We start from the raw sequence: 24,181 nt of genomic DNA, 5'->3' as shown, positions 1-24,181 counted from the left end.
ACGGACACCCGCTGCCTCACGCTGCACGGGAAATGCTTTTTGCCCCTGGGTCCCTTCGCACTCTTTTCTGGCGCTGAATCAAGGTGGCGACCCCCCCTTCCCTTCCTTCCTTCCTCTCTCTCGTTCTTATTCTTTCTTTCCCTCTCTACTTCCTTCCTTCTTTTCTCCCTTTCCATCTTCTCTCCCTCTTTCTTTTTCTTTCCTTCTTTATTCCCTTCCTTCTTTCCTACTCTTCTTTCTCTCCCCTATTTCCTTCCTCTCTCCCTCCTGCTCCCTCTTTCCTTCCTTCCTTCCTTCCTTCCTTCCTTCCTTCCTTCCTTCCTTTCTTCCTTCCGTCCTTCCCATCTTTCTTCCTCTCCCTCATTCTTATTCTTTCTTTCCCTCTCTACTTCCTTCCTTCTTTCTCCCTTTCCGTCTTCTCTCCCTCTTTCTTTTTCTTTCCTTCTTTATTCCCTTCCTTCTTTCCTACTCTTCTTTCTCTCCCCTCTTTCCTTCCTTCCTCTCTCCCTCCCACTCCCTCTTTCCTTCCTTCCTTCCTTCCTTCCTTCCGTCCTTCCCATCTTCCTCTCCCTCATTCTTATTTTTTCTTTCCCTCTCTACTTCCTTCCTTCCTTCTCCCTCTTTCTTTTTCCTTCCTTCTTTATTCCCTTCCTTCTTTCCTACTCTTCTTTCTCTCCCCTCTTTCCTTCCTTCCTCTCTCCCTCCCACTCCCTCTTTTCTTTCTTTCTTTCTTCCTTCCTTCCTTCCTTCCTTCCTTCCGTCCTTCCCATCTTTCTTCCTCTCCCTCATTCTTATTCTTTCTTTCCCTCTCTACTTCCTTCCTTCTTTCTCCCTTTCTGTCTTCTCTCCCTCTTTCTTTTTCTTTCCTTCTTTATTCCCTTCCTTCTTTCCTACTCTTCTTTCTCTCCCCTCTTTCCTTCCTTCCTTCCTTCCTTCCTTCCTCTCTCCCTCCCACTCCCTCTTTTCTTCCTTCCTCCCTCCCTCCCTCCCCTCCCCTCCCCTCCCTCTCCCTCTCCTCAGAAACATAGGATGCTGCTTTATACTTCTGGCCCTTAAACCCTGGAACCAGGAGAGCAGCTCCAGTGAGTCAACCTCAGCCAGTCCCTTTGGTGAAGGGTGGTGGCTCACTGGCAGAACATCTGTCCTGCATGCAGAAGGACCCCAGCATCTCCAGGTACCAGTAGCTCTGCAAAGCTCCTGCATGAAACCCTAGCGAGCCTCCACCACCCAGTGCAGTTACCAAAAATCATTTTTCAATAAATTGTACAATAATTGTACATCTGAATATCTACTTGCCATTATTCTGACTATGTTTCTGCTTTCAGAGCTAGTTATTACATTATTACAAAAAAAACAGTAATAATTGAATGCAGTGACAATAATTTATGATAATAAAGAGTGGACACATTGTCCTACAAATACAACCGGCCCTTTGAGGGTGACCAAACTGCTGATGTGGCCCCCGATGAATTTGAGTTTGACACCCCTGCTCTACGAGTTACTTCATACCTTCCCGGACGCAATGTCCTTGTTTGTTTGGAACAAACAAGAAAATTAGGATACCAGAGTGAGTAATGAACTGTATAAACTATTGACATTGAGCATATTTTTTGAAGTTGTAAAATTGCTGAAGAGAGAAGCCCCCCCCCCCTCTAACTGGATAGTCGGAGTGCCTGGAATGCGTTCGGTGGTTTTATGGGGTGTGACGCACTTTGAATTTGAACAGCGATCTGAAGCTAAGTTCAGCTACAGGGCAAGGAGAGCCACAAATTTATCAAGAGTTAATGCATAATGTGACGGCTGTGTCTTTTGCCTGGAAAAGCTGTAAATTTTACAAAGATTGTTAGTTTAAAAAAGTTTTGAGAAGAAGCGAAAGTGATCTAAGCTTTCTAAGATGGCGCTGCTCTGTGTTGAAAGACTCCATGTTGAAAGACTCTGTGTTGAAAGACTGACGCAACAGGGGACACTCCAGACAAGAAGATTTATGGGGGGGGGCGGACTGATTAAAACCCACACAGGAAAAAGAATATATATAATCTTCCTAACAATACTATACTAGCCACTATGGATGTGGAATCTCTATATACCAACATCCCACACAATGATGGTTTACAAGCCATAAGGAACACCATTTCAGATAAAACCACAGCGGACTTTGCTACCAAACTCTGCCACTTTGTCCTTACCCACAACCACTTCAAATTTGGTGATGACCTGTTCCTCCAGATCAGCGGCACAACCATGGGCACCCGCATGGCCCCACAGTATGCCAACATCTTCATGGCAGATTTAGAACAACGTTTCCTAAACTCCTACCCACTCAAACCTCTCTTGTACCTGCGATACATTGACGATATTTTTATTATCTGGACACATGGACAACAGACCCTGGAAACCTTCCACCAGACATTCAATGACTTTCACCCCACCATCAACCTACCAATGAACCAATCTATGCAAGAAATACATTTTTTGGACACTACTATAAAAATACAGGATGGAAGTATAGACACCACCTTATACAGAAAACCAACTGACCGACAAACATATCTACATGCTTCTAGCTACCATCCCAAACATACCAAACAATCCATCGTATACAGCCAGGCCCTACGTTACAACCGCATCTGTTCCAACTCTACAGACAGAGAATCTCACCTAAGAGATCTACAGCAAACCTTTTTAGAACTAAAATATCCACCTGATGAAGTTAAACAACAGATCAACAGAGCCAGACTGATACCTAGAGAGAACCTGCTGCAAGACAGACCCAAAAATAATAATAACAGAACACCACTAGTCATCACATACAGCTCCCAAGTTAAAACAGTACAACGCATCATCAGAGATCTACAGCCTCTCCTGGACAATGACAGCTCCCTTTCTCAAGCTCTGGGAGGAAGACCTTTCATTGCCTACAGACAGCCACCCAATCTTAAACAACTCCTCACCCACAATAATACAACCACCAGACTTAACATGGACACTGATACCAGAGCCTGCAATAAACCCAGATGCCAACTTTGCTGCCACATACACCCAGACAACACCATTACTGGCCCCAACAACATCCAACATACCATCTCAGGACTATTTAATTGCTCATCTTCTAACATTGTGTATGCCATCAAATGCCAACAGTGCCCTTCAGCTCTCTATATTGGACAAACAGGCCAAACCCTACGCCAAAGGATAAATGGACATAAATCTGACATCAGGAACCAGAAGACAGAAAAACCAGTAGGAGAACACTGCAATCTCCCAGGACATTCTATACAAGATCTCAAAGTAGCTGTCTTACTACAAAAGAATTTCAGAAATAGACTGGAAAGAGAAGTTGCTGAATTACAACTTATCACCAAACTCAAAACCATGGAGGGACCTGGTTTGAACAGAGATATCGGATTCTTATCTCATTATACATGATAAGCGATCTTCAGCCATCTCAACCCTTGCTTTTCCATGCAAAACCATTTGCAGTCGTTTTCGGTCATCAACAGCTATCAGTCAGTCAATCACCCACTTCCACCACCCTTCTGAGTGATCCCCCCTCCCCTCCCCATCCCCACCCCCTCCCCACCCCTTCTCTACATAAGTGCCTGGGGACTCCTATTTCACTGTATCTGAAGAAGTGTGCATGCACACGAAAGCTCATACCAAAATAAAAACTTAGTTGGTCTTTAAGGTGCTACTGAAGGATTTTTTTTATTTTACTTCGAAACAGACCAACACGGCTACCTACCTGTAATAAAAATAGATTATTAAAAAAAGAGAGAAAGTTCCCAAGTCATTGAGGATTTGAGGCCCATTGGCTGCCCTCTCCTCGTTTAGGCAGCCAGTTGAATCTGTTTTGTGGAATGGCTGCTGTTGCATCTTGACAGCTTTTAGGATCCACAGGTGAGAGCTGAGTGCAGGGTGGGGATCAGAGGTAGACAAACTACCCTAGAAGGAGCATGACTTGTTCCCCGTTAGAGTTACTACCCTTCCCTAACACTCCATACTCCTCTGTCGTGTATTACTGTGTATTAAAAGCAAATGGAATCTTAATAGCAAAACTGTCAGCCTTTTAATTTAGAAATGGTTCAGTTGATATATGCAGGGCCCGCGCCTCCATTTAGGCGAACTAGGCCACTGCCTACAGCGTGGAAATGGAGAGGGCGCTGGCCCGCCACCGCCCACTGCCGCCACCGCTCGCCCCCGCCGCCCGCTGCCCCCGTGAGTGTGGCGAACAGGAGGGACGCGCGAGCCTGGGTCTCCCTCGCCGCGCCTCTCAGCTGTTCAGCGTAGGCGCCCCAGGCTACCGCTCGAAGCCAAAAGCCGGCCGCGCCCACCCAGCGGCTCTCAGCCAATGAAAGGGCTGTTTCTACCGCTCGGCAATCTTTTTCCTGGGAGCCTCACAGAAGTGCCGCCCCTGGCAGAGAGGTCCTGACTGCGGGCAGGTGGCGCAGGAGGGAGTGGGCACTGGGGCGCGCAGCTCCTGCCGGGGAAGGAGAAGGGAGGCGCTGTGGAGGAAGGTGCCTTTCCCTCAGGGAAAGGAAGGGAGGAAACCTCGTTTTGCAGGGTAGGCCGCCTGCAAGTCCCTCCTTCACCTTCCCTCGTCCCGCTCACCGCCTTCCTGGAAGAGGCGCCCAGAGGCGTCCTTCCCAGTGGTGCGGGGCGCTGAGAGGCGCCCCAGCAAAATCGCACACAGGACCACGCTGGGGACTGCACTTGGGACCCTGCCCCTCCATCCCCTCAGCAACCGTCACTTTCCTGCCGTTGCCGGGCAGGGCTTCTCGTCACCCTTTCAGCTGCCCTCTGCCCTGTTTGCCGTGCCCTGTCAGGGCGAGGGAAAGGATGCCCGGCACTTAGTGAGGGAAGGCGAGCGAGCGGGCAAGGGATGTCACCGCCGCTTGGCGCTGGGTCCCTCCGCCACTGCAGCAGCAGCCACCACCCTAGTGGCTCCCACTGCTGTCTCTGCCCTCCTCCGGCCATGGGCGACACCCGGAACCGGAGGAGGGCAGAGGCAGCAGTGGGAGCCCAGCAGTGACTGCCGCCGCTTCTCCTCACAGGGTGACCCCGCGGAAGGAGGAAGGCGAGGGCTTTGCGGCTGCAGCAGGCTTTTCCCCTTTGGCGAGGCGCGCAGAGAAGGAGGAAGGCGAGGGCTTTGCGGCTGCCCTTCCCAAGCAGGCTTTTCCCCCTTCAGCGAGGCATGCGGAGAAACTGAAGCGTCACTCCCTTCCCTTCGCTCAAGCCCTGATTTCTATGAGAAGGATTATTAGTGGAAGAGCACAGGCTGGATATGCAGAAGGTCCCAGGCTGAACTGCTGACATCACAAGTTAATGCTTCTGAGTTGCCAGCCTGGGAAACAGGGGCGTACCCAGGATCAAAACTGGGGGGGGGCAAGCCATGGTTGTTCAGGCACGGGAGGGGAGGGGCCACAAAGTGGGAACGTGGGCGGGGCTATGGAGCCCAGGTGAAACTGACTCCAGGAAGAAGTTTCATCCTGGGCGCCGCCCTGGGGGAAGGCACGCGTGTGCGGCCAGGGGAGTCACAATAGGGGGCGGGGGGGCGCGGGCTCCACTTTGTGGGGGGCAGTGCGGCGCCACCTCCACCGACGGCTGCCCTGCCTGAGTAGGAGGGGGAGAGAGGGAGGGCTGGCCGTGCAGCCAAGAAGCTGCGCACTCAAGTTGCCTCTGCTTCCCACAGACTCGGCGGGGGTGCAAGCTGAGATCTGCCTTCCTTTCCATCCGTCCCTCCCTGGGGGCAAGGCCTGGCTCTGTAGCTTAGAGCCCCTCTGCCTTCTCCGCCTCCTGCTGCAAAGCCCCCTCCCCTTTCTGCGGCTCCTGCTCCCGCTGCAGCTCAAGCAGAAACGGTGGCGGCATCTGCTGCGCGCTCCGAGGGCGCACCGACCGAGGAGCTGCTGAGGTGTTGTGCCGCCGTGGGCTATTGTTGCAGCCACCAGGAGCAGCCCATGTGCAGCCCTCGGAGTTGGGGCCAGCGGGGTTGGGCACGCTGGCAGGAGCAGTAAGTGGCGCTGCCTAGGCTGGGCTGGGCTGGGCTGGGCTGGGCTGGGCAGGGACGCAGCTCCCACACTGCCCTCACGCTGGAGCTCAAGGAGCGGAGGGAGAAATGGAGAAGAGGAGGAAGCCGCTTCCCTGTCTCCATTCCTCCTCCTTTCCCTTCGTGTGGGTCCCTTTCTCCCAGCGGCGTTGCTAGCCTTTATGCGCGCGACAGACGCCCCGCCCCCCGGCGGGGTGCCTTCTGATTTGCTGCCACTTCAGGCTCTTCTTGCGGGACCCCGATGCGTCTCCAGCTCAGCTGCAGCCACCATGAAGCAGGACGATTTAATTATTATTATTTGCTTCTGGGGGGGCATCTGCCCCCCCCGCCCCATGCTGGGTACACCCATGCAGGGAAATGACCATTTTCTGCCTGTATCCCTGTGTCGAGAGTGATTTGCAAATTGTATTATTGAACTAGATCTGATCCTATAGTTTGCATTGCCTGCATTGTATAATTGTGAGTGTATGGCTTAGCCCCCCCCCCCCAATATCCCTGGCTTAGCCTCTATGCCAAAGGGTAAGCCTCAGAAGGAGGCATTGCATAGAACAGACAGGAAGACAGAACAGCCTTGTAAAATGAAAACATTCCTCTTATCAAAAGGAATGATGTGTTAGCTGCCGAAGACACGGAACTTACCCAAGGGCACCGGGGCCAGCCAGAGATATGAATTCGACAGTAATTGATTTTTGATTGTTAATAAGTTATTAGTTACTTCATGGAATCTGCAAATTCATTTTGAAGACAACATACAGTAGGGTAGCATAATCAAAATGCATTGTGAAATAGTTGAGGGTTCTACAATTTTTATTTCTCTCACACCAGGTAGTTGGGGAATAAAAGGAGAAGTTTAAAACTTCCTTTCCCCCCTTGTTTTTTTAAATAACTTCAACAAGGAAAAGTAACAGATATATGCAACAATATCTGGATGGAAACACATTGGATATTACTAACCCTAATAGGACAAGCCTTTTAGACTTCTGAAATACACTTCTAATGAGACTGAAAATTAATTTCTCAAGCATGCCAAATTGCTTCAGTGAATACAAATGTGTTGTTTCTGAAGTTGTTTGTAAAGTATATTAATGCTTTTATCCAGGGTCTCCACATCTTGATAAGGCTAGGATGCTCTGCAGAATTGCTGCCAAAATTCAGTTAGGGTGATGGCAACCCATGTCTGATCAGTGTTACATAGGTGGGAGAGTGAAGGATCTCCCAAATTAGGAAGCGGGGAAAAGATGGAGCCAGCTCAACTCTAGATATCCTGCCATAGCAAGGAGTGAACTAGAAGACCTTGTAGGTTCATTCCTTACCTATGATTTTGTGCTATGACAGATATACTTATACTGGCAGATCCAGCGTCCAGTCTAACAGCTGCAGGAATAGAAGTGTTTGGATTAACTATTTGCAGTCTGGGTTCAGACCATTCCTCCTAGGCTGGAAAAAATGGTGAACACTGCTTTTTTAGTGGAAGCCGAATCACAAGACAAAGCGATGGAGTGACTTTTGGAAACTGTGGGATACCGCTTCTCCCAGGGCATGATGAGAACCATTAACAGCTGTAGGAATGAAGGATACAATAGCATATATGGACGGGAAAACCTGTCATGCAGGAAAGAATAAGGAATACCTTTAGAGCTCCTCACTTGAAACTTTATATAAATTACCTTATATACCAACACAAATAGAAATCACAAGACTGTAGCTGTTATATAAGGGATCATTTTATTTGCATGGAATGTAATGGAAATTATTAACATAGTGGAAAGCAGAAATAATGTAGAAGAATGAAGCCATCAAATCTAGCATGCAAGGGGACCAGTTTAATTAAATTATATCATTTGACATTTGAATTATTGGCATTCATAATTGCATTAATTAGATATAATTGGTATTGTCATAATGAGGCTGCTATTGGAACAATATAGCAAAATCAAGAATTTTTTTTTAAAAAAGTAATATTTTAGCAGTTTCCCTATTGCTAATGCGCAACAGACTCCACAAACAATGCACAAGTGATTGTCTCCCCTATCATTGTGAAAATTACAATAATCAATCCACCTGATGGAACCACCTGATGCCATAGTTGAGAAAAAGAATCAACAAGCAAGCCTGAAATGATTATAAGCTCCTCAGTGCTCCATAGAAAACTAGGCTGGGCTCTGTTACTTATCAGTTATCAGTTTCCCTCTTTCATATCAAATCATTGTATCTTATTTGGCATCCAAGGCATTCTGTTGTGACAGTGTTCAAGTTAACAATAAGGTGGATACGGGTCCCTTAAAGTGCTAAATTGACAGAGTCAGCTGCCACCCAATTTGTCTTATTCAGATCAGGTGGAGGAGAGTACCAGGGGAGTCCATGCAGAAAAGGGAATTTGCCATCAAGATGTTGCTCCTTGTGCTTCTGCTGCTCCCCAATCTGGTGTCCCAAGTCCAAAGTGTTAAATGCACAACTAATAATCCTGTCCATGTTCCACATGAGTGGTATGAGCCAGGTGACCTGGTCATTGGGGCAATGGCATCTCATATCTATTACAAAGTCCCTGAATTATCCTTCAAGAAACACCCTTCCCAGGACTTCATTGATACTCCACTGTAAGTAACCAGTAATTAATATTATTTTAATTATTTCTTATATGCTGTATCTGTCTGAAAATAACTTTGATTGATTTGAAGGAGGGATAGTTTAGAATTTTTTAAGAAAATGTGTAGACAGATTTTATTAAAAATCTCTGCACATATAGGCTATGTGCATACTTTTAATGAACTAAGGTTTTTTTTAGTCTAATTGTGTAAAGAGAGATAGAAAAGAGAGTAGCTGAAACAGAAAAGTGACGGCATAAAAAAATAGGGAAAGTATATAGCCAAGTAGTATGGCACTCAACTTTGTTGATGATACCAAATTTTCAAGCTGGTGAAAACAAACATGGGTTGCTGAAGATATAGAAGAAATGTGCAACAGCTTTTTTAATAAGACAGTATCATTCTATTGCCCAAATAATTAAATAAACTTTGCTGGCTTCATCCTCTCTTTATCAGAAGGCAGGTGAATCTCTCATATCTAGATTCTGTGCGCTGTTTAATTTCCCCATCAAACAAAATCTCATTTCATTTCCAGGGTGGTGACAAAGTTCTACCAGCACATCCTTGCTGTGGTGTTTGCTATTGATGAGATCAACGAGACTCCCAGGATGTTGCCCAATGTCTCTCTGGGGTTCCACATCTATGACAGCTATTATGATTCCAAGATGACCTACCGAAACACTCTGGACCTGATATTTAAATCACATCACTTTGTTCCCAACTACAGGTGTGGCATCCAGAAAAATGTAATAGGAGTCATTGGGGGACTTAGCTCTGATACTTCCTGGTGCATGGCAAACATCTTAGGTCTTTTCAAGATTCCACAGGTAGAATATTAATTTTGAAAAACAGAGATTTCATACTTTCCTTGCAGTAGGAATCTACTGATTCATATATATGGGGTGGAAAAATGGACAAAAGGGGCATACTATGTATAACAGTGTTTCTCAACCGGTGTTCCGCGGCACACTACTGTGCCGCGAGACGCTGGCTGGTGTGTCACGACGAGAAGGGCGATTTGCATTGTCACGTCGCTGACCCGCCAGAAAGGAAGCAAATCGCCCTTCTCTTCGCTGCATGTCGCGGCAAAATTTAGAGTTGGCATCCAGCCGGAGGCCAGAGAGGGCGCCGCCGCCACCTGGGGAGGAGGAGGCAGGCAGGGAAGGCTGTGCAGGGCTTCCCTTCGTCGGGCCAGAGCGGCGGCGGCTGCCTGGGGCGGCTGGGAGGGAGGCGGCGGCAGCTGCGCGCCCGTGTCTGCCCGCCTGGGGTCTGTGCGTGCCATCAAACGTGTCCCCGCTCGCTCCGCAGGCTCTGCGCCTGGTGGGTCCGCCTGGCTACCGCGCAGCAGTTCTTCAGTGGCATGCTTTACGTCTCCCCTCCAAACTAAACTAAATATAGGGCGGCACAGAGTTGGTGTGCCGCGGGATTTTTTTTATAGAACAAGTGTGCCGTGGCCCAAAAAAGGTTGAGAAACACTGATGTATAATATGCATTTCCAACAATGTTTGTAAGAAGGGAAATTTGTGTTTTTCATTTTAGTTGTTCTAATTAGTGCTGGTACGTTATTTTGTGTTTTACTGATATTTTATATTATGTGGTTTATTGTGCTCTGAGAAGAATAGCATATACAATCTAATGAAGAGCTTCAGGATTTCCCAGGAAATCTTCCTGAAAGTGTTCTTTCTGAAAGTGTTCTTTCCATCACTCCACTTCCATCTCGGAGTTTTGTTTAATCATCCACTTAGTATATTAATATGAACCTTGTTAAATGCTCCCTATTCTTGGATACAATCAATGTGTACAAGAATGAAGCAATGATGATGACATAATAAAAAGAAATAAATATCTACAGAAAACATTCAGCAAAAATATCTCTGTTTTTCTATGTAAGTCCCTAATCTTGTCCAATTGGGATATATATATTCTGTGTGTGTGTGTGTGTGTGTGTGTGTGTGTGTGTGTGTGTGTGTGTGTGTGTACGTGTGGGTGGGTGGGTGTCTGTGTGTGTTTATATTTAAATAAATTGGAATATCTTGAGTTCTTGTTTCCACTTGAAAACATTTGGCTTTGGCTTTTTCCAGATTTCATATGGTTCATTTGAACCAGCCATAAATGATGGAACCAAGTTCCCTTCCTTTTATCGCATGGTCCCCAATGAAGGCCTTCAGTATCGGGGAATTATCCAGTTACTTCTGCATTTCAGGTGGAAATGGGTTGGACTCATCACTCCAGCTAACGAAGCAGGGGAACGTTTCCTACAGACAATTGAAAAACTGTTTTTCCAGAATGGAATCTGTTCGGCATTTACAGAAAGACTTAAATTCAATATAAATAATAACAGTAACAAACTAGAAATGCTGAAGGAATCAAGGATTTTGTTACCAACTTTCACAACCAGCAGTGCCAATGCAGTTCTTGTATACGGAGAAAGTAGATTTATTATATGGTTGTCAAATGCTTTAAAGATAATGGAGGTAACTCAACTACTATTTCTTCATAAGACGTCACTTGAAGGAAAAGTTTGGATTACAACTGCCCAAATTGATTTCATATTAGATAGCCTTCAAAGATATTCTATTAATATACGAATGTACCATGGTGCTATATCCTTTGCAATTCACTTCAAGGAGATTCACAACTTTACAGACTTTCTTCAGAGTATACGTCCTCATTGGACAGAGACAGATGGTTTCATCAAAGATTTTTGGGAGGATGCATTTATCTGCTCACTTCCAAATTCCACTCTCTCAAAGAAAATGTGCACTGGAGAGGAGATGCTGGAGAGCCTCCGGGCACCACATTTTGAGATGAGCATGACTGGCCATAGCTACAGTATCTATAATGCTGTCTATGCTTTGGGACATGCCTTAAATAGCAAGCAATTGGCTGGAGCAATCAGCAAAGGAAGAGAAGCTAAGGGAAAACTCTCTCCTCAGTATGTAGAACCTTGGCAGGTATTGTTCCCTCTTACAAAGCATTCAGTGCATTGATACATTATGTGAGTTGGCATTTTAACTTAAGAAGTTAAAAATAAACCTTAAATAATTTTATCATATCACAGATGGTAATTAGAATATTTCCTATAGTGATACTAAACAGACTTTAGATGACACAGGCTTTCAGAAGCAAAAGTCTACCAACAACGACACATATGTGAAGCTGTGACAAACACCTCCTTCACACTGCAAACCCCTCCATTTTCTCCCCATATCCCTCCGCAATTGTCTCTGTCTCCTTATCCTGTCCAGTTACCCAGTGGTGTAAGGTTGGGGGCCAGGAATGCATGGCCCCAGGCACATAATTCTGAGGGATCACATACAGGACCCCAAACCCCAGGCACTGGCTTCTGTGGGGATCCCCCTCCTGTCCAAGAGAAAACAGAAGAGAAGTCAATCAGGGAGCTGCCGCTGCTTGGGCACATCCTGGAAGGCCCTTCCGCAACTCCTCATCTTTCCCTGTCTGCCCACTGCCAGGGGTTTCTGGGCCCTTAAGCCAAATCTGACCTCACCAGAAGATGCTAGCAAAATGTTTGATCACTTTCTCTAGACCAGGCATCCCCAAACTGCGGCCCTCCAGATGTTTTGGCGTACAACTCCCATGATCCCTAGCTAACAGGACCAGTGGTCAGGGATGATGGGGATTGTAGTCCAAAACATCTGGAGGGCCAAAGTTTGGGGATTCCTGCTCTAGACCTTCTTTCTCTCCATCCTACTCTTCTACCTCTGAGCTTGGATTGCTGTCTGCCTCTTCCTGCTCCCTTAACCCTGTTGCCTCTTCAGTTTCTGTCACCTCCACCTCCCAATCAGCTCCTCCTTCTCCCACTGACCACTCACTGTCATCCCACCACCAATCCCCTGGCTCTGAGCCTCCTTTGCTCGGGGGGGGGTCCCATTGGGATTCCCCAGCTTCTGCTTCCTACCACTCCTCTGCATCCAACATCCAACCATGCTCAAGTCCACTCTGTAAACTAAGGAAAGGTCCAGTAAGACGTTCTCATGTTGCCTTCCAAAGTTTTGAAAGCATGAGCTCCCATCTCTTCTCTTACATGACTTCTCAAATTCCTTCACTTTCTTGGGTCTTGACAAAGGCTGATCCCAAGCAAGCAGGTCCATAGGCTTAACTCTCCTCAACATTTATTTATGAAAGTCTCTTGGCTGTTGAATTGAGACTGATTCGAGGTTTCCTACTCTTCCTGTACGTGCAACTGAAATATGGATGCTCTCCATTGTGAACTGAAGTGTTTAACTCCTACAGGAAAAGGAATTGATTCCATCTAGTGATGCGATCCAACAATCTTAACCAGACTATAGACTTTGATTCTCTTTCTACCTAGCTCCACTCATTGCTGCAGAGGATCTCATTCAACAACAGTGCTGGGGATGAAATCACATTAAATGAAAATGGAGAGTTAGCAGCTGGCTTTGATATTACAAACATGGTCACATTCCCAAATAGATCATACATCAGAGTCAAAGTGGGGAGGCTGGATCCTCAGGCCCCTCCTGGCAAAGAGCTCACCATTAATGAGGACGGAATCAAATGGCACAGAGCCTTCACTCAGGTATGGGAAGTAAATACACAGTCCCTGAAATGCCATAATTTGTGGTTATCCACAAAATGTGATGGAACAAAAGAACTTAAGACATTAGTAACTTTGATATTCACTATTGAAAATATTTTCTTAAAATTAGAAGATTTCAATCTACATGAATACTACTTTGATGGAGAGATACTCTATTGGAAAGGGTGACTTTTCCTCTATGTTTGTACCATCAACTTCTAAGGCCCTGCTTGTTCCACTGCATACATGATAATATATTGCACATGAGACTGAAATTCCCATTATTTTTATTTTACGCCTATAAGCCATCTAGGAGAAAACATTGTCCTATAAGAAGTACTGTAAGATCTATCCGTACATTTTTTAAAATAATCAGCCACAATACCAAAAAAATCAACAGGCACAGAAGACATCTCACACTTAGAAGGAAAAATGGCTATCAGAGAGTCCAGCATTGGCCAAATTCCTGTTTGTGGAATCCCTGAGGCAAATCTTCAGTTAGTTGCATTAAAACAGGGGTCAGCAAACTTTTTCAGCAGTGGGCCGGTCCACTGTCCCTCAAACCTTGTGGGGGCCAGACTATATTTTGGAAAAGAAATGAACAAATTCCTATACCCCCCAAATAACCCAGAGATGCATTTTAAATAAAAGAACACATTCTACTCATGTAAAAACATGCTGATTCCCGGACCATCCGCGGGCCGGATTTAGAAGGCGATTGGGCCGCATCCGGCCCCCAGGCCTTAGTTTGGGAACCCTGCATTAAAATCTCCTTGAATTTGTATGATGTTAATTTCAGGGTGTGTACATCTAGGAGCAGTTGTAGCTGGTGAATAGGTCTAAGGTGGAAGTCAGCCCTCCTAGCCACAGAAGCCACTTAAGACTCTATTGGTTCATCAGTATGCGGACGATACCCAGCTCTCCCTCTCTTATAAATCAGAACCAGTGAAGGCAGTGAACGTCCTGTGTGAGTGCCTGGAGGCGGTTGGAGGATGGATGGTGGCTAACAGATTGAGGTTGAATCCTGACAAGACAGAAGTACTGTTCGTGGGGGACAGGAGGCGGGCAGGTGTGGAGGATTCCCTGGTTCTGAATGGGGTAACTGTGCCCCTGAAGGACCAGGTGCGCAGCCTGGGAGTCATTTTGGACTCACAGCTGTCCATGGAGGTGCAGGTCAATTCTGTGTCCAGGGCAGCTGTCTATCAGCTCCATCTGGTACGCAGGCTGAGACCCTACCTGCCTGCAGACTGTCTAGCAAGAGTGGTGCATGCTCTAGTTAAGGGGCCCCAAACTAAGGCCCGGGGGCCAGATGCGGCCCAATCACCTTCTAAATCCGGCCCGTGGACAGTCCAGGAATCAGCGTGTTTTTACATGAGCAGAATGTGTCCCTTTATTTAAAATGCATCTCTGGGTTATTTGTGGGGCATAGGAATTCGTTCATATTTTTTTCCAAAATATAGTCCGGTCCCCCACAAGGTCTGAGGGACAGTGGACTTGCCCCCTGCTGAAAAAGTTTGCTGACCCCTGCGTTTATCTCCTGCTTGGACTACGGCAATGCGCTCTACGTGGGGCTACCCTTGAAGGTGACTCGGAAACTACAACTAATCCAGAATGCGGCAGCTAGACTGGTGACTGGGAGCGGCCACCAAGACCACATAACACCAGTCTCGAAAGATCTACATTGGCTCCCAGTACGTTTCCGAGCACCATTCAAAGTGTTGGTGCTTACCTTTAAAGTCCTAAATGGCTTCGGTCCAGTATACCTGAAGGAGCGTCTCCTCCTCCATCATTCTGCCCGGACACTGAGATCCAGCACCAAGGGCCTTCTGGCCGTTCCCTCGTTGCAGGGAACTAGGCAGAGGGCCTTCTCGGTGGTGGCGCCTGCCCTGTGGAACGCCCTCCCAACAGATGTCAAATAGGAAAACAACTACCAGACTTTTAGAAGACATCTGCCGCCCAGAGTGGCTGGGGAAACCCAGCCAGATGGGTGGGGTATAAATAATGAATTATTATTATTATTATTATTATTATTATTATTATTATTATTATTGGTGAGTTAGAATCAAGGAGTACTCGCAGACTTAAGTTTTCTTGAGTTTGTATAATGCTTAGAGGAGCAGCTCTTTACCGCACCGTATGTGACATCTGTGCGCATATGGAAGATATATTTCACACTATTAGTCCTCGTATTTACTGTTAAATCACCTGATATTGGATATTCAATAAATCCCCCCAAACATTTATCTCTCCCTACCTCTTTGGATAGGTGCCACCCCCTTCCATATGTAATGACATCTGCCATTCTGGATACGGGAAGAAAAAGAAGGAGGGAAAGAAGTTTTGCTGCTATGATTGTGATCCATGTCCAGAAGGAATGATCTCAAATGAGAAAGGTGGACAGAGTCATCTTAAGACAATACCAAACAATGCAATTTATTTTTGTAAGCGCTGGGCTCACTGGCAATTCCGTAGTTATAAAACTGCTGGAGAAGGACAGGTTTAAATCAAACTGATGTGTTGATCTCATTTATGTAAATTCATATTTCAAATGGCTTGAAGAAAATTATTTAAATTGTAGGCAATATGATTCAACTCCAACTTCTTTAGGTTGTTTCATGAGAGGGAAAAAAATAAATCAACCACACCTTTCTGGGCTTCAAATATTTCAGCTATAATGTATTTCTCATTTTGCTGTGCAGTATATGTGGTTCTAAGAAAAAAGGAAGGAAGGCACTAAAAACAGATGTTCTTGGTGTAAAAATTCCAGATTTAATACATGAAATTTAATGTTGATGAGGGAAGGCATTTGGGCTGGAAGATCAGAAACATTTCCAGGAAGAAAACACTATGCTAATGTTTTCATTGGACCAATGAAGAGAAAATTCATTAGGTTAGTTAAGGTTGCTTCAAATTGTCACACATTGTTTGTTTGTTTGTTTGTTTGTTTGTTTTCAGACATAGAAACATGTGTCAGTTGCCCAGCAGATCAATATCCAAACAAAGACCAGGATCTATGCATTCCTAAGATTCCAAACTTCCTAGCCTTGGATGAAACCCTGGCCATTGTTTCAACTTCCTCTGCGCTTCTATTCTCTCTGATCACAATTCTGGTGCTTGGCATCTTCATTAAGCATCGCAATACAGCCATAGTCAAAGCCAACAACCGAAGCCTCACCTATGGTCTCCTTATCTCCCTCCTCTTGTGCTTCCTCTCTTCTTTGTTGTTCATTGGAAAACCTGATAAGGTGACTTGCCTTCTCCGACAAACTGCTTTCGGCATCGTCTTCTCTGTGGCCCTCTCCAGCATCTTAGCCAAAACCATATTGGTGGTTTTGGCATTCATGGCTACCAAACCAGGAACCAATATAAGAAAATGGGTAGGCAAAGAACTGGCTTATTCCATTGTCTTTTCCTGCTCCATTGTTCAAGTAGGGATCTGTGTCCTCTGGCTGGCAACCTCTCCCCCATTCCCAGATGTGGACATGCACTCAATGACGAAAGAAATCATATTTCTATGTAATGAAGGGTCAGTCCTCATGTTCTATTGTGTTTTGGGCTACATGGGCTTCCTGGCCACTGTCAGCTTCACGGTGGCCTTCCTAGCCAGGAAGTTGCCTGACACTTTCAACGAAGCCAAGTTCATCACCTTCAGCATGCTGGTCTTCTGCAGCGTTTGGCTCTCCTTCATTCCAACCTACCTGAGCACCAGAGGAAAATACATGGTGGCTGTGGAGATCTTCTCCATCTTTGCCTCTGGTGCTGGGTTACTGGCTTGCATTTTCACACCGAAATGCTACATTATTGTGGTGAGGCCTGACCTGAACAACAAAGAGCAGCTAACACAAAGAAAGGTATAAATGACAGTGGAATTTGTGGTTCTGTTGGGTCTGAGAATACATGGACCTGCTGGCTGGTATCACTTTCCAGGTGCCTACTCCGGATATTTGTAGAGTTTCGTCCTTACCTTTTTCTTCTCCCAAAGATGTCTTGAAGGCAATGGGTACAGATTTTTTTCTCAGGCTCTACTCCCAAAGCCCTTTTCACAAATGAGTAAAGCTGTAAAGCAGTGGTGGTTTAAGTTCAAAGTTTCCTTCTCCTAGATGTGCTCCCTTCCTAGGTTTTTGAGACCCATCTGCCCCTCATTTCCCTCTGCAGCACCTGCAGTAGCCACCTTTTTGAGCATTCAGCCCACTTTCGCTCTCATCCACTCAATCTGCCAGATCCTGTCTTTGCATGCAGAGAAATTCCCCAACTCACTGAGGATTTGAGGCCCATTGGCTGCCCTCTCCTGGTTTAGGCAGCCAGTTGGATCTGTTTCCTGGGGTGTGGCTGCTGCTGCATCTTGACAGCTTCTAGGAGCCACAGGTGAGAGCTGAGTGCAGGTTGGAGATCAGAGGTAGACAAACTACCCCAGAAGGAGCATGACTTGTTCCCCACTAGAGTTACTCTCCATCCCCTAACACTCTATATACCCCTGAATTGTATTACTGTACCTTTGAAACAAATAGATTCTTAATAGCAAAACTGTCAGACTATCAATTAAGAGAGGGTTTAGATGATGGATGTTGTGCATATATGAGCATCTGATTATTAATAAAAAGTCTCTTATCAATTATTTCATGTTATCTGCCAATTCATGTAAATGACAACACAGGGTAACAGAAGCATAATACATTGTGAAATAGTTGATGACTCTACAATCTTTATCTCTCTCACACCAGGAGGCTGGTGAATAGAAGAAGGACAAATTTAAAACAGCCATTTCCCCTTATTTTAAAAAATCTGGAGGGAAACACATTGGATATTACTAACGCTAATAGTACAAAACTTTTAGTCTTCTGAATTGCACTTCTATCCAGTTTGAAAGAGTGGTGGCACAGAATATCTCAAGTAAGCCAAATGGCTTCAGAGTATCCAGATGTGTTGTTTCTAAAGTTGATTCTAAGTCTGTTTATAATCATTTTTGTTAATTTTCAATTTCCGTCCAATAATAACCTCATTAAAGCAATACCAAATTATAATACTAATCATTTATATAATGAATCATATAATTTAGGTGCCCCACCCGACATGCTAGAAGTAATGGTTTGATGATTTCCTTTATTTCTGCATTCCAAAATCTTATTAATTTGTATTATATTCCGGTCAAAATTATAATCCTTTATACAACAACTGCAATATTAATAACGTCTTTTCGTGATGACACATTAAATGATTTATAGAACTACAAATGAGGCACTCAAACTATATCCCTGTACTTCCTGTGTTTGGCAATTATTCTATCCATGGTGTTTCTTCCAGTCCTTGTAAAATGTTGTGTCTCTTGTGGCAGAAAAGTTCGTTCCACAAGTATTTCTTTTTACTTTTTTCTCCTGCCAGCAAATGGTTAAAGAATGGCAGCCTCTGATTGCCTGTGGTTCCAGGAGGGAGAGTTTAAAAGGAGAGGCCTTGGAGGGAGATGGATTTAGAGTGTGGTAAGAGGGGGGTTCAGTTGAGGTGGTTGAGGAGGGAGGTAGGGAGTTAGGTAGGGAGATAGGATAGGAGTCAGGTTGAAATACAAAGAGTGTTGAGAAGGGAGAGTTGGTTCGGGAATAAAACACCCACTCCGAGTGTACAGTGAAGAACTGAGTGTAGTGTCCTGCAGGAGTAAGAGGGCCGAATCTTGCTGGGAGACTGGGGGTGGGACAGGAGAAGTAGGAGCTGAAAGAGATCAGTCTACTTAGGTCTCAAACTAATCTGGAGGGGAGATACTCTTCTGAGGAAAGGAGAGACTCCCAAAACCCAGTGAAGGAAGGGTGTGTGTGGTGAGCCCTTAAGTCTATTACTGAAAGTACCTCAGGAGCTGGATTGGTTAAAGGGGTGGATAACTGAAGGAAAGTACCGTCTTAGAAAGGAACCGAACTATAAAGCAGAAACCTCTGAAAGTGAATTGAAGTGAACTAGAATATTATTATTGAAGTAACCTAAGTTTCTCTGAAGCTCAACATAAAAAAAAAAAACTAAGATCATGGCCACTGGTCCCATCACCTCCTACCGGTAGCAAATAGAAGGGGAAGAAATGGAGGCAGTGAGAGATTTTACTTTCTTGGGTTCCATGATTACTGCAGATGGTGACAGCAGTCACAAAATTAAAAGACACCTACTTCTTGGGAGAAAAGCAATGACAAACCTAGACAGCATCTTTAAAAGCATAGACATCACCTTGCCGACAAAGGTCCGTATAGTTCAGGCATCCCCAAACTTCAGCCCTTCAGATGTTTTGGACTACAATTCCCATCATCCCTGACCATTGGTCCTGTTAGCTAGGGATCATGGGAGTTGTAGGCCAAAACATCTGGAGGGCCGCAGTTTGGGGATGCCTGGTATAGTTAAAGCTATGGTTTTCCCAGTAGTGATGTATGGAAGTGAGAGCTGGACCATAAAGAAGGCTGATCGCCGAAGAATTGATGCTTTTGAATTATAGTGCTGGAGGAGACTCTTGAGAGACCCATGGACTGCAAGAAGATCAAACCTATCCATTCTGATGGAAATCAGCCCTGAGTGCTCACTGGAAGGAGAGATCCTGAAGCTGAGGCTCCAATACTTTGGCCACCTCATGAGAAGAGAAGACTCCCTGGAAAAGACCCTGATGTTGGGAAAGATGGAGGGCAGAAGGAGAAGGGGACGACAGAGGACAAGATGATTGGACAGTGTCTTTTCCAAGTTGTTGCTGTTCTCCATCATGCCTTGTGTGGATCTGATATCCCATTGGTCTATTGATGCTTTATTCCAGTGTCCCTACTTCTTGATCAGGCAAGGATAAATTACCTAATATAACAACACAAATAGAAATCACAAGACTGTAGCTGTTATATGTGCATGGAATGTAATGGAAATTATTAACATAGTGGAACGCAGAAACAATGAAGAAGAATGAAGCCATCAAATCTAGCATAAAAAGGGCCTGGTTTTTTGTTTTAAAAATATTTATTAATAAGTTCAAATAAAAAATATATATGCACAATTTGAACATACATATACATGTAAAAGAAACAAATACGTATCACCAGGAAGAAATGAAACAAGAAAAGAAAGAAAAAGAAAAAAGCAAAAGAGAGAATTAAAAGGACAAGAAAAAGGAAAGAAAAAAGAATTTGTTCAAACAATCAAAGAAAAGGGGCAGATAATGAAAAAGAAATAGAATAAAGAATAAAGAACATTGCAAAAGGACCTTATACAACGTTCCTGGCTTCCACCGCTTCTCCGTACAGTGATTAATTCAACACCTGTCTTTCTATTATTGTCATCACTTTAAGTCATTTTCCATCGTAAATATTTAAATTCTCCCATTTTCCACTTCCAGCAAAGTTATTCTAAACACAACCAGATTTTTGCTCCCAGACCTTGTTTTCCTAAATATTCATTTGGACACTCCCATTGTTTTTTAATTTTAGCTTTGGGTTTATGGTGGATTATATCTGTCAGTTTTGCTAGTTCTAAATATTGACATAGTTTATCGATCCATTCTCCCTTTGTTGGAATATTTGTACTTTTCCATTTATTCGCTGTTAACAATCTTGCAGCTGTTGATGCATACATGAAAATATTCACTTTTTCACCGGGTATGTTGTTATGTAAAATGCCTAATAAATACATTTCTGCTTTTTTAACAAAGGATGTTTTTAGTAAATTTTTAATCTCTTCATGAATTAATTCCCCCAAAAAATTAATAATTGGACATGTCCACCATATGTGAATGAAACTACCAATTGTGCTGTTGCACCTCCAACATTTGTTACTAAGCGAATTATTCATTTTTGCCAATTTTTTCGGTACCATGTACCATCTATAGTGCATCTTCATGTAATTTTCTCTTAGCGCGAAACAGGCAGTAAAGTTTATGTCCTTTGTCCAGAATTTCCCCCAATTTTCATATGTTATTTCATACCCCAGGTCTTGTTCCCATTTTAACATCCATCTTCCCTTTATATCTTCCTCTGCATCTGTATTTTCTAATATTCTATACAATTATCTTTTCATTATTTAAAAGTACTTCTTTTTCAAATTTAGTTATTTTAATTCCAATTCCCCTAGTTTTTATATCTTTTTTCATATGTCGCTTTCAATTGAAAAAATTCCAGCCAACTTATCCCTGTTGTTTTGAGTTGTAATATATTATAAAGCTAAAGCATTCGCTGACAATTTGATCATAATTACAGAAAAATCTAAAGAAAGTATTTTAAAAGCATTAATTAAAATGAAAAAAATTCGGCAGAGTATGTGGATTTGTATTAAACAAAGATAAATCTAAAATGTTGGTAAAAATATGAGTGAAAAAGATAAGGAGGATTTAGGCAAGATAACAGGAATAAAAATAGAAAAAAGGTTAATTATTTGAGAATTTGGATTACGAATAAAAATAAAAATTTGCTTAAAGATAATTATATTTAAAAATGGAAAGAAATTAAGGAAAGCATGGGAAAATGGAACAAATTAAAATTGTCAATATGGGGGAGAGTTTCAATGATTAAAATGATGGTGTTACCGAAATTGATATTCCTCTTTCAAAACATCCGAATAATTATAAGAATGAGACATTTCAAGGACTGGCAAAAGGATTTAGCTGATTTCATCTGGCAGGGTGGAAAAGCCAGAATAAAAATGGAAAATTTGATGAAATCAAAAGAATCTGGAGGATTTGCACTTCCAGACCTGAGAAGGTATTATGAGGCAGCTCCTAAAAGATACGGAAATTTGAGTCTAGAGGGTTGGGGAAAAATATTCGGGTGGCATGGCTACCTGATATATGGGAAAGTCCAAATGCATAAAGGGTTCAAGAACCATCTTATAAGGAAAGCCCTACTGGAGGTTTAGGAACGAACCAAAGAGAAAATTATAGATAAAACACACGGATGGGTATCCCCAGTAGAGGCCAACTCTACACTAAAACTTAACAAGAAAAAACCCTGGCCAACCTACAGAGAAGTGACAGAAGACAAGAACGGGAATATCATCTTAAAGGATTATGAAAAGGGGGCAGTTTAATTAAATAATATAATTTGAGATTTAAATAATTGGCATTCATAATTGCATTAATTAGATAAAATTGGAATTGTTAAAATGAGGCTGCTATTGGAACAATTTTGGGAAATCTATAAAAAAAATTTTTTAAAATAATAATAGTTATATTTTGGCAAATCCCCTACTGCTGATGCACCATAGAATCCAAAAACACTGCACAAACGATTCTCTCCCCTATCATTATAAAAATTACAATAATCAATCTACCTGACAGAACCTCCTGATGCCACAGTAGAAAAAAAAGAATCAACAAGCAAGCCTGAAATGTTTATAAGCCCCTCAGTGCTCCACAGACTACTAGGCTGGGCTCTGTTACTTATCAGTTATCAGTTTCCCTCTTTCATATCAAATCTCTGTATCTTGTTAGGCATTCTGTTGTGACAGTGTTCAAGTTACCAATAAGGTGGATACGTGTCCCTTAAAGTGCCTAATTGACAGAGTCAGCTGCCACCCAATTTGTCTTGTTCAGATCAGGTGGAGGAGAGTAATAATGCTCTAGAGGGAAGCAGGGGAGTCCATGCAGAAAATGGAATTTGCCATCAGGATGTTGCTCCTGCTGCTTCTGCTGCTCCCCAATCTGGTGTCCCAAGTACAAAGTGTTAAATGCACAACTAATAATCCTGTCCATGTTCCACACGAGTGGCATGAGCCAGGTGACCTGGTCATTGGTGCAATGGCATCTCATATGTATTACATAGTCCCTGAATTATTCTTCAAGAAACACCCTTCCCAGGACTTCATTGATACTCCACTGTAAGTAACCAGTAATTAATATTATTTTAATTATTCCTTATATGCTGTATCTGACTGAAAAAACTTTCATTGATTTGAAGGGGGGATAGCTTTAGAACTTTATTTTTAAAATATGTGGAGAGATGTTTTTAGAAATCTCTGTGCATATAGGCTATGTGCATAATGTCAATGGACAATAAGCTTTTTTGAGTCTAATTGTGTAAAGAGAGTTAGTTACAGGTAGGTAGCCATGTTGGTCTGAGTCGAAGCAAAATAAAAAAATTCCTTCAGTAGCACCTTAAAGACCAACTAAAAAATAAAAAAATAAAAACTTAGTTGGTCTTTAAGGTGCTACTGAAGGAATTTTTTTTATTTTGTGTAAAGAGAGAAAAGAGAGTAGGAGAGAGCAAAAAGAGATGGTATAAAAAAAGGAAAAGCATATATTATGTTACAAGTATTATGTTACTGAACTTTTTTGATGATACCCAAATTTTCAAGGTGGTGAAAACAAACATGGGTTGCTGGAAAAAAAACAGTAGAAATGTGCAACAGGCTTTTTTAATGACACAGTATTCTTAGATTGCCTGAATAAATAAATAAACTTTGCAGGCTTCATTCTCTCTTCAAAGGCAGGCAGGTGAATCTCTCACATCTAGATTCTGTGCACTGTTTAATTTTCACATCAAACAAAATCTCATTTCATTTCCAGGGTGGTGACAAAGTTCTACCAGCACATACTTGCTTTGGTGTTTGCTGTTGATGAGATCAACGAGAATCCCAGGATGTTGCCCAATGTCTCTCTCGGGTTCCACATCTATGACAGCTATTATGATTCCAAGATGACCTACCGAAACACTCTGGACCTGATCTTTAAATCACATCACTTTGTTCCCAACTACAGGTGTGGCATCCACAAAAACGTAATAGGAGTCATTGGGGGACTTAGCTCTGATACTTCCTGGTGCATGGCAAACGTCTTAGGTCTTTTCAAGATTCCACAGGTAGAATATGGCTTTTGAAAAACAGAGATTTCATGCTTTGCTTGCATTAGGAATCTACTGATTCATATAGATGGAGTAGGAAAAGGGACAATGTAAAAGGGGCATAATATACATAAAAAACAATGTGTGTGTAAGAAGGGCAATTTGTGTTTAATATATTTAATAGAATATTTCAGTAAAGCTGCCAAGTTTGTAAAGG

The 24,181-nt window shown here is 43.5% G+C and overlaps 2 protein-coding genes across 2 annotated transcripts; both read left to right on the top strand.

The window, feature by feature from the left end:
- The first annotated feature begins 9,293 nt into the window (after window positions 1-9,293).
- LOC148684075 (vomeronasal type-2 receptor 26-like) lies at window positions 9,294-13,152 on the top strand. The gene is made up of 3 exons (XM_088655866.1): window positions 9,294-9,455; window positions 10,710-11,582; window positions 13,084-13,152. The coding sequence occupies exons 1-3, from the start codon at window positions 9,294-9,296 to the stop codon at window positions 13,150-13,152; spliced, it is 1,104 nt and encodes a 367-aa protein (XP_088511992.1).
- Window positions 13,153-15,293: 2,141 nt separating this feature from the next.
- On the top strand, window positions 15,294-17,046 carry LOC148684074 (vomeronasal type-2 receptor 26-like). The gene is made up of 3 exons (XM_088654821.1): window positions 15,294-15,323; window positions 15,456-15,582; window positions 16,145-17,046. The coding sequence occupies exons 1-3, from the start codon at window positions 15,294-15,296 to the stop codon at window positions 17,044-17,046; spliced, it is 1,059 nt and encodes a 352-aa protein (XP_088510947.1).
- Window positions 17,047-24,181: the final 7,135 nt, after the last annotated feature.

The sequence above is a fragment of the Zootoca vivipara genome, chromosome 12 (genome assembly GCF_965207765.1).
Source record: "Zootoca vivipara chromosome 12, rZooViv2.hap1.1, whole genome shotgun sequence".
Classification (NCBI taxonomy): domain Eukaryota; kingdom Metazoa; phylum Chordata; class Lepidosauria; order Squamata; family Lacertidae; genus Zootoca; species Zootoca vivipara.
The sequence above is the reverse complement of the archived record's forward strand: the minus strand, read 5'-3'. Positions and strand labels throughout refer to the sequence as shown.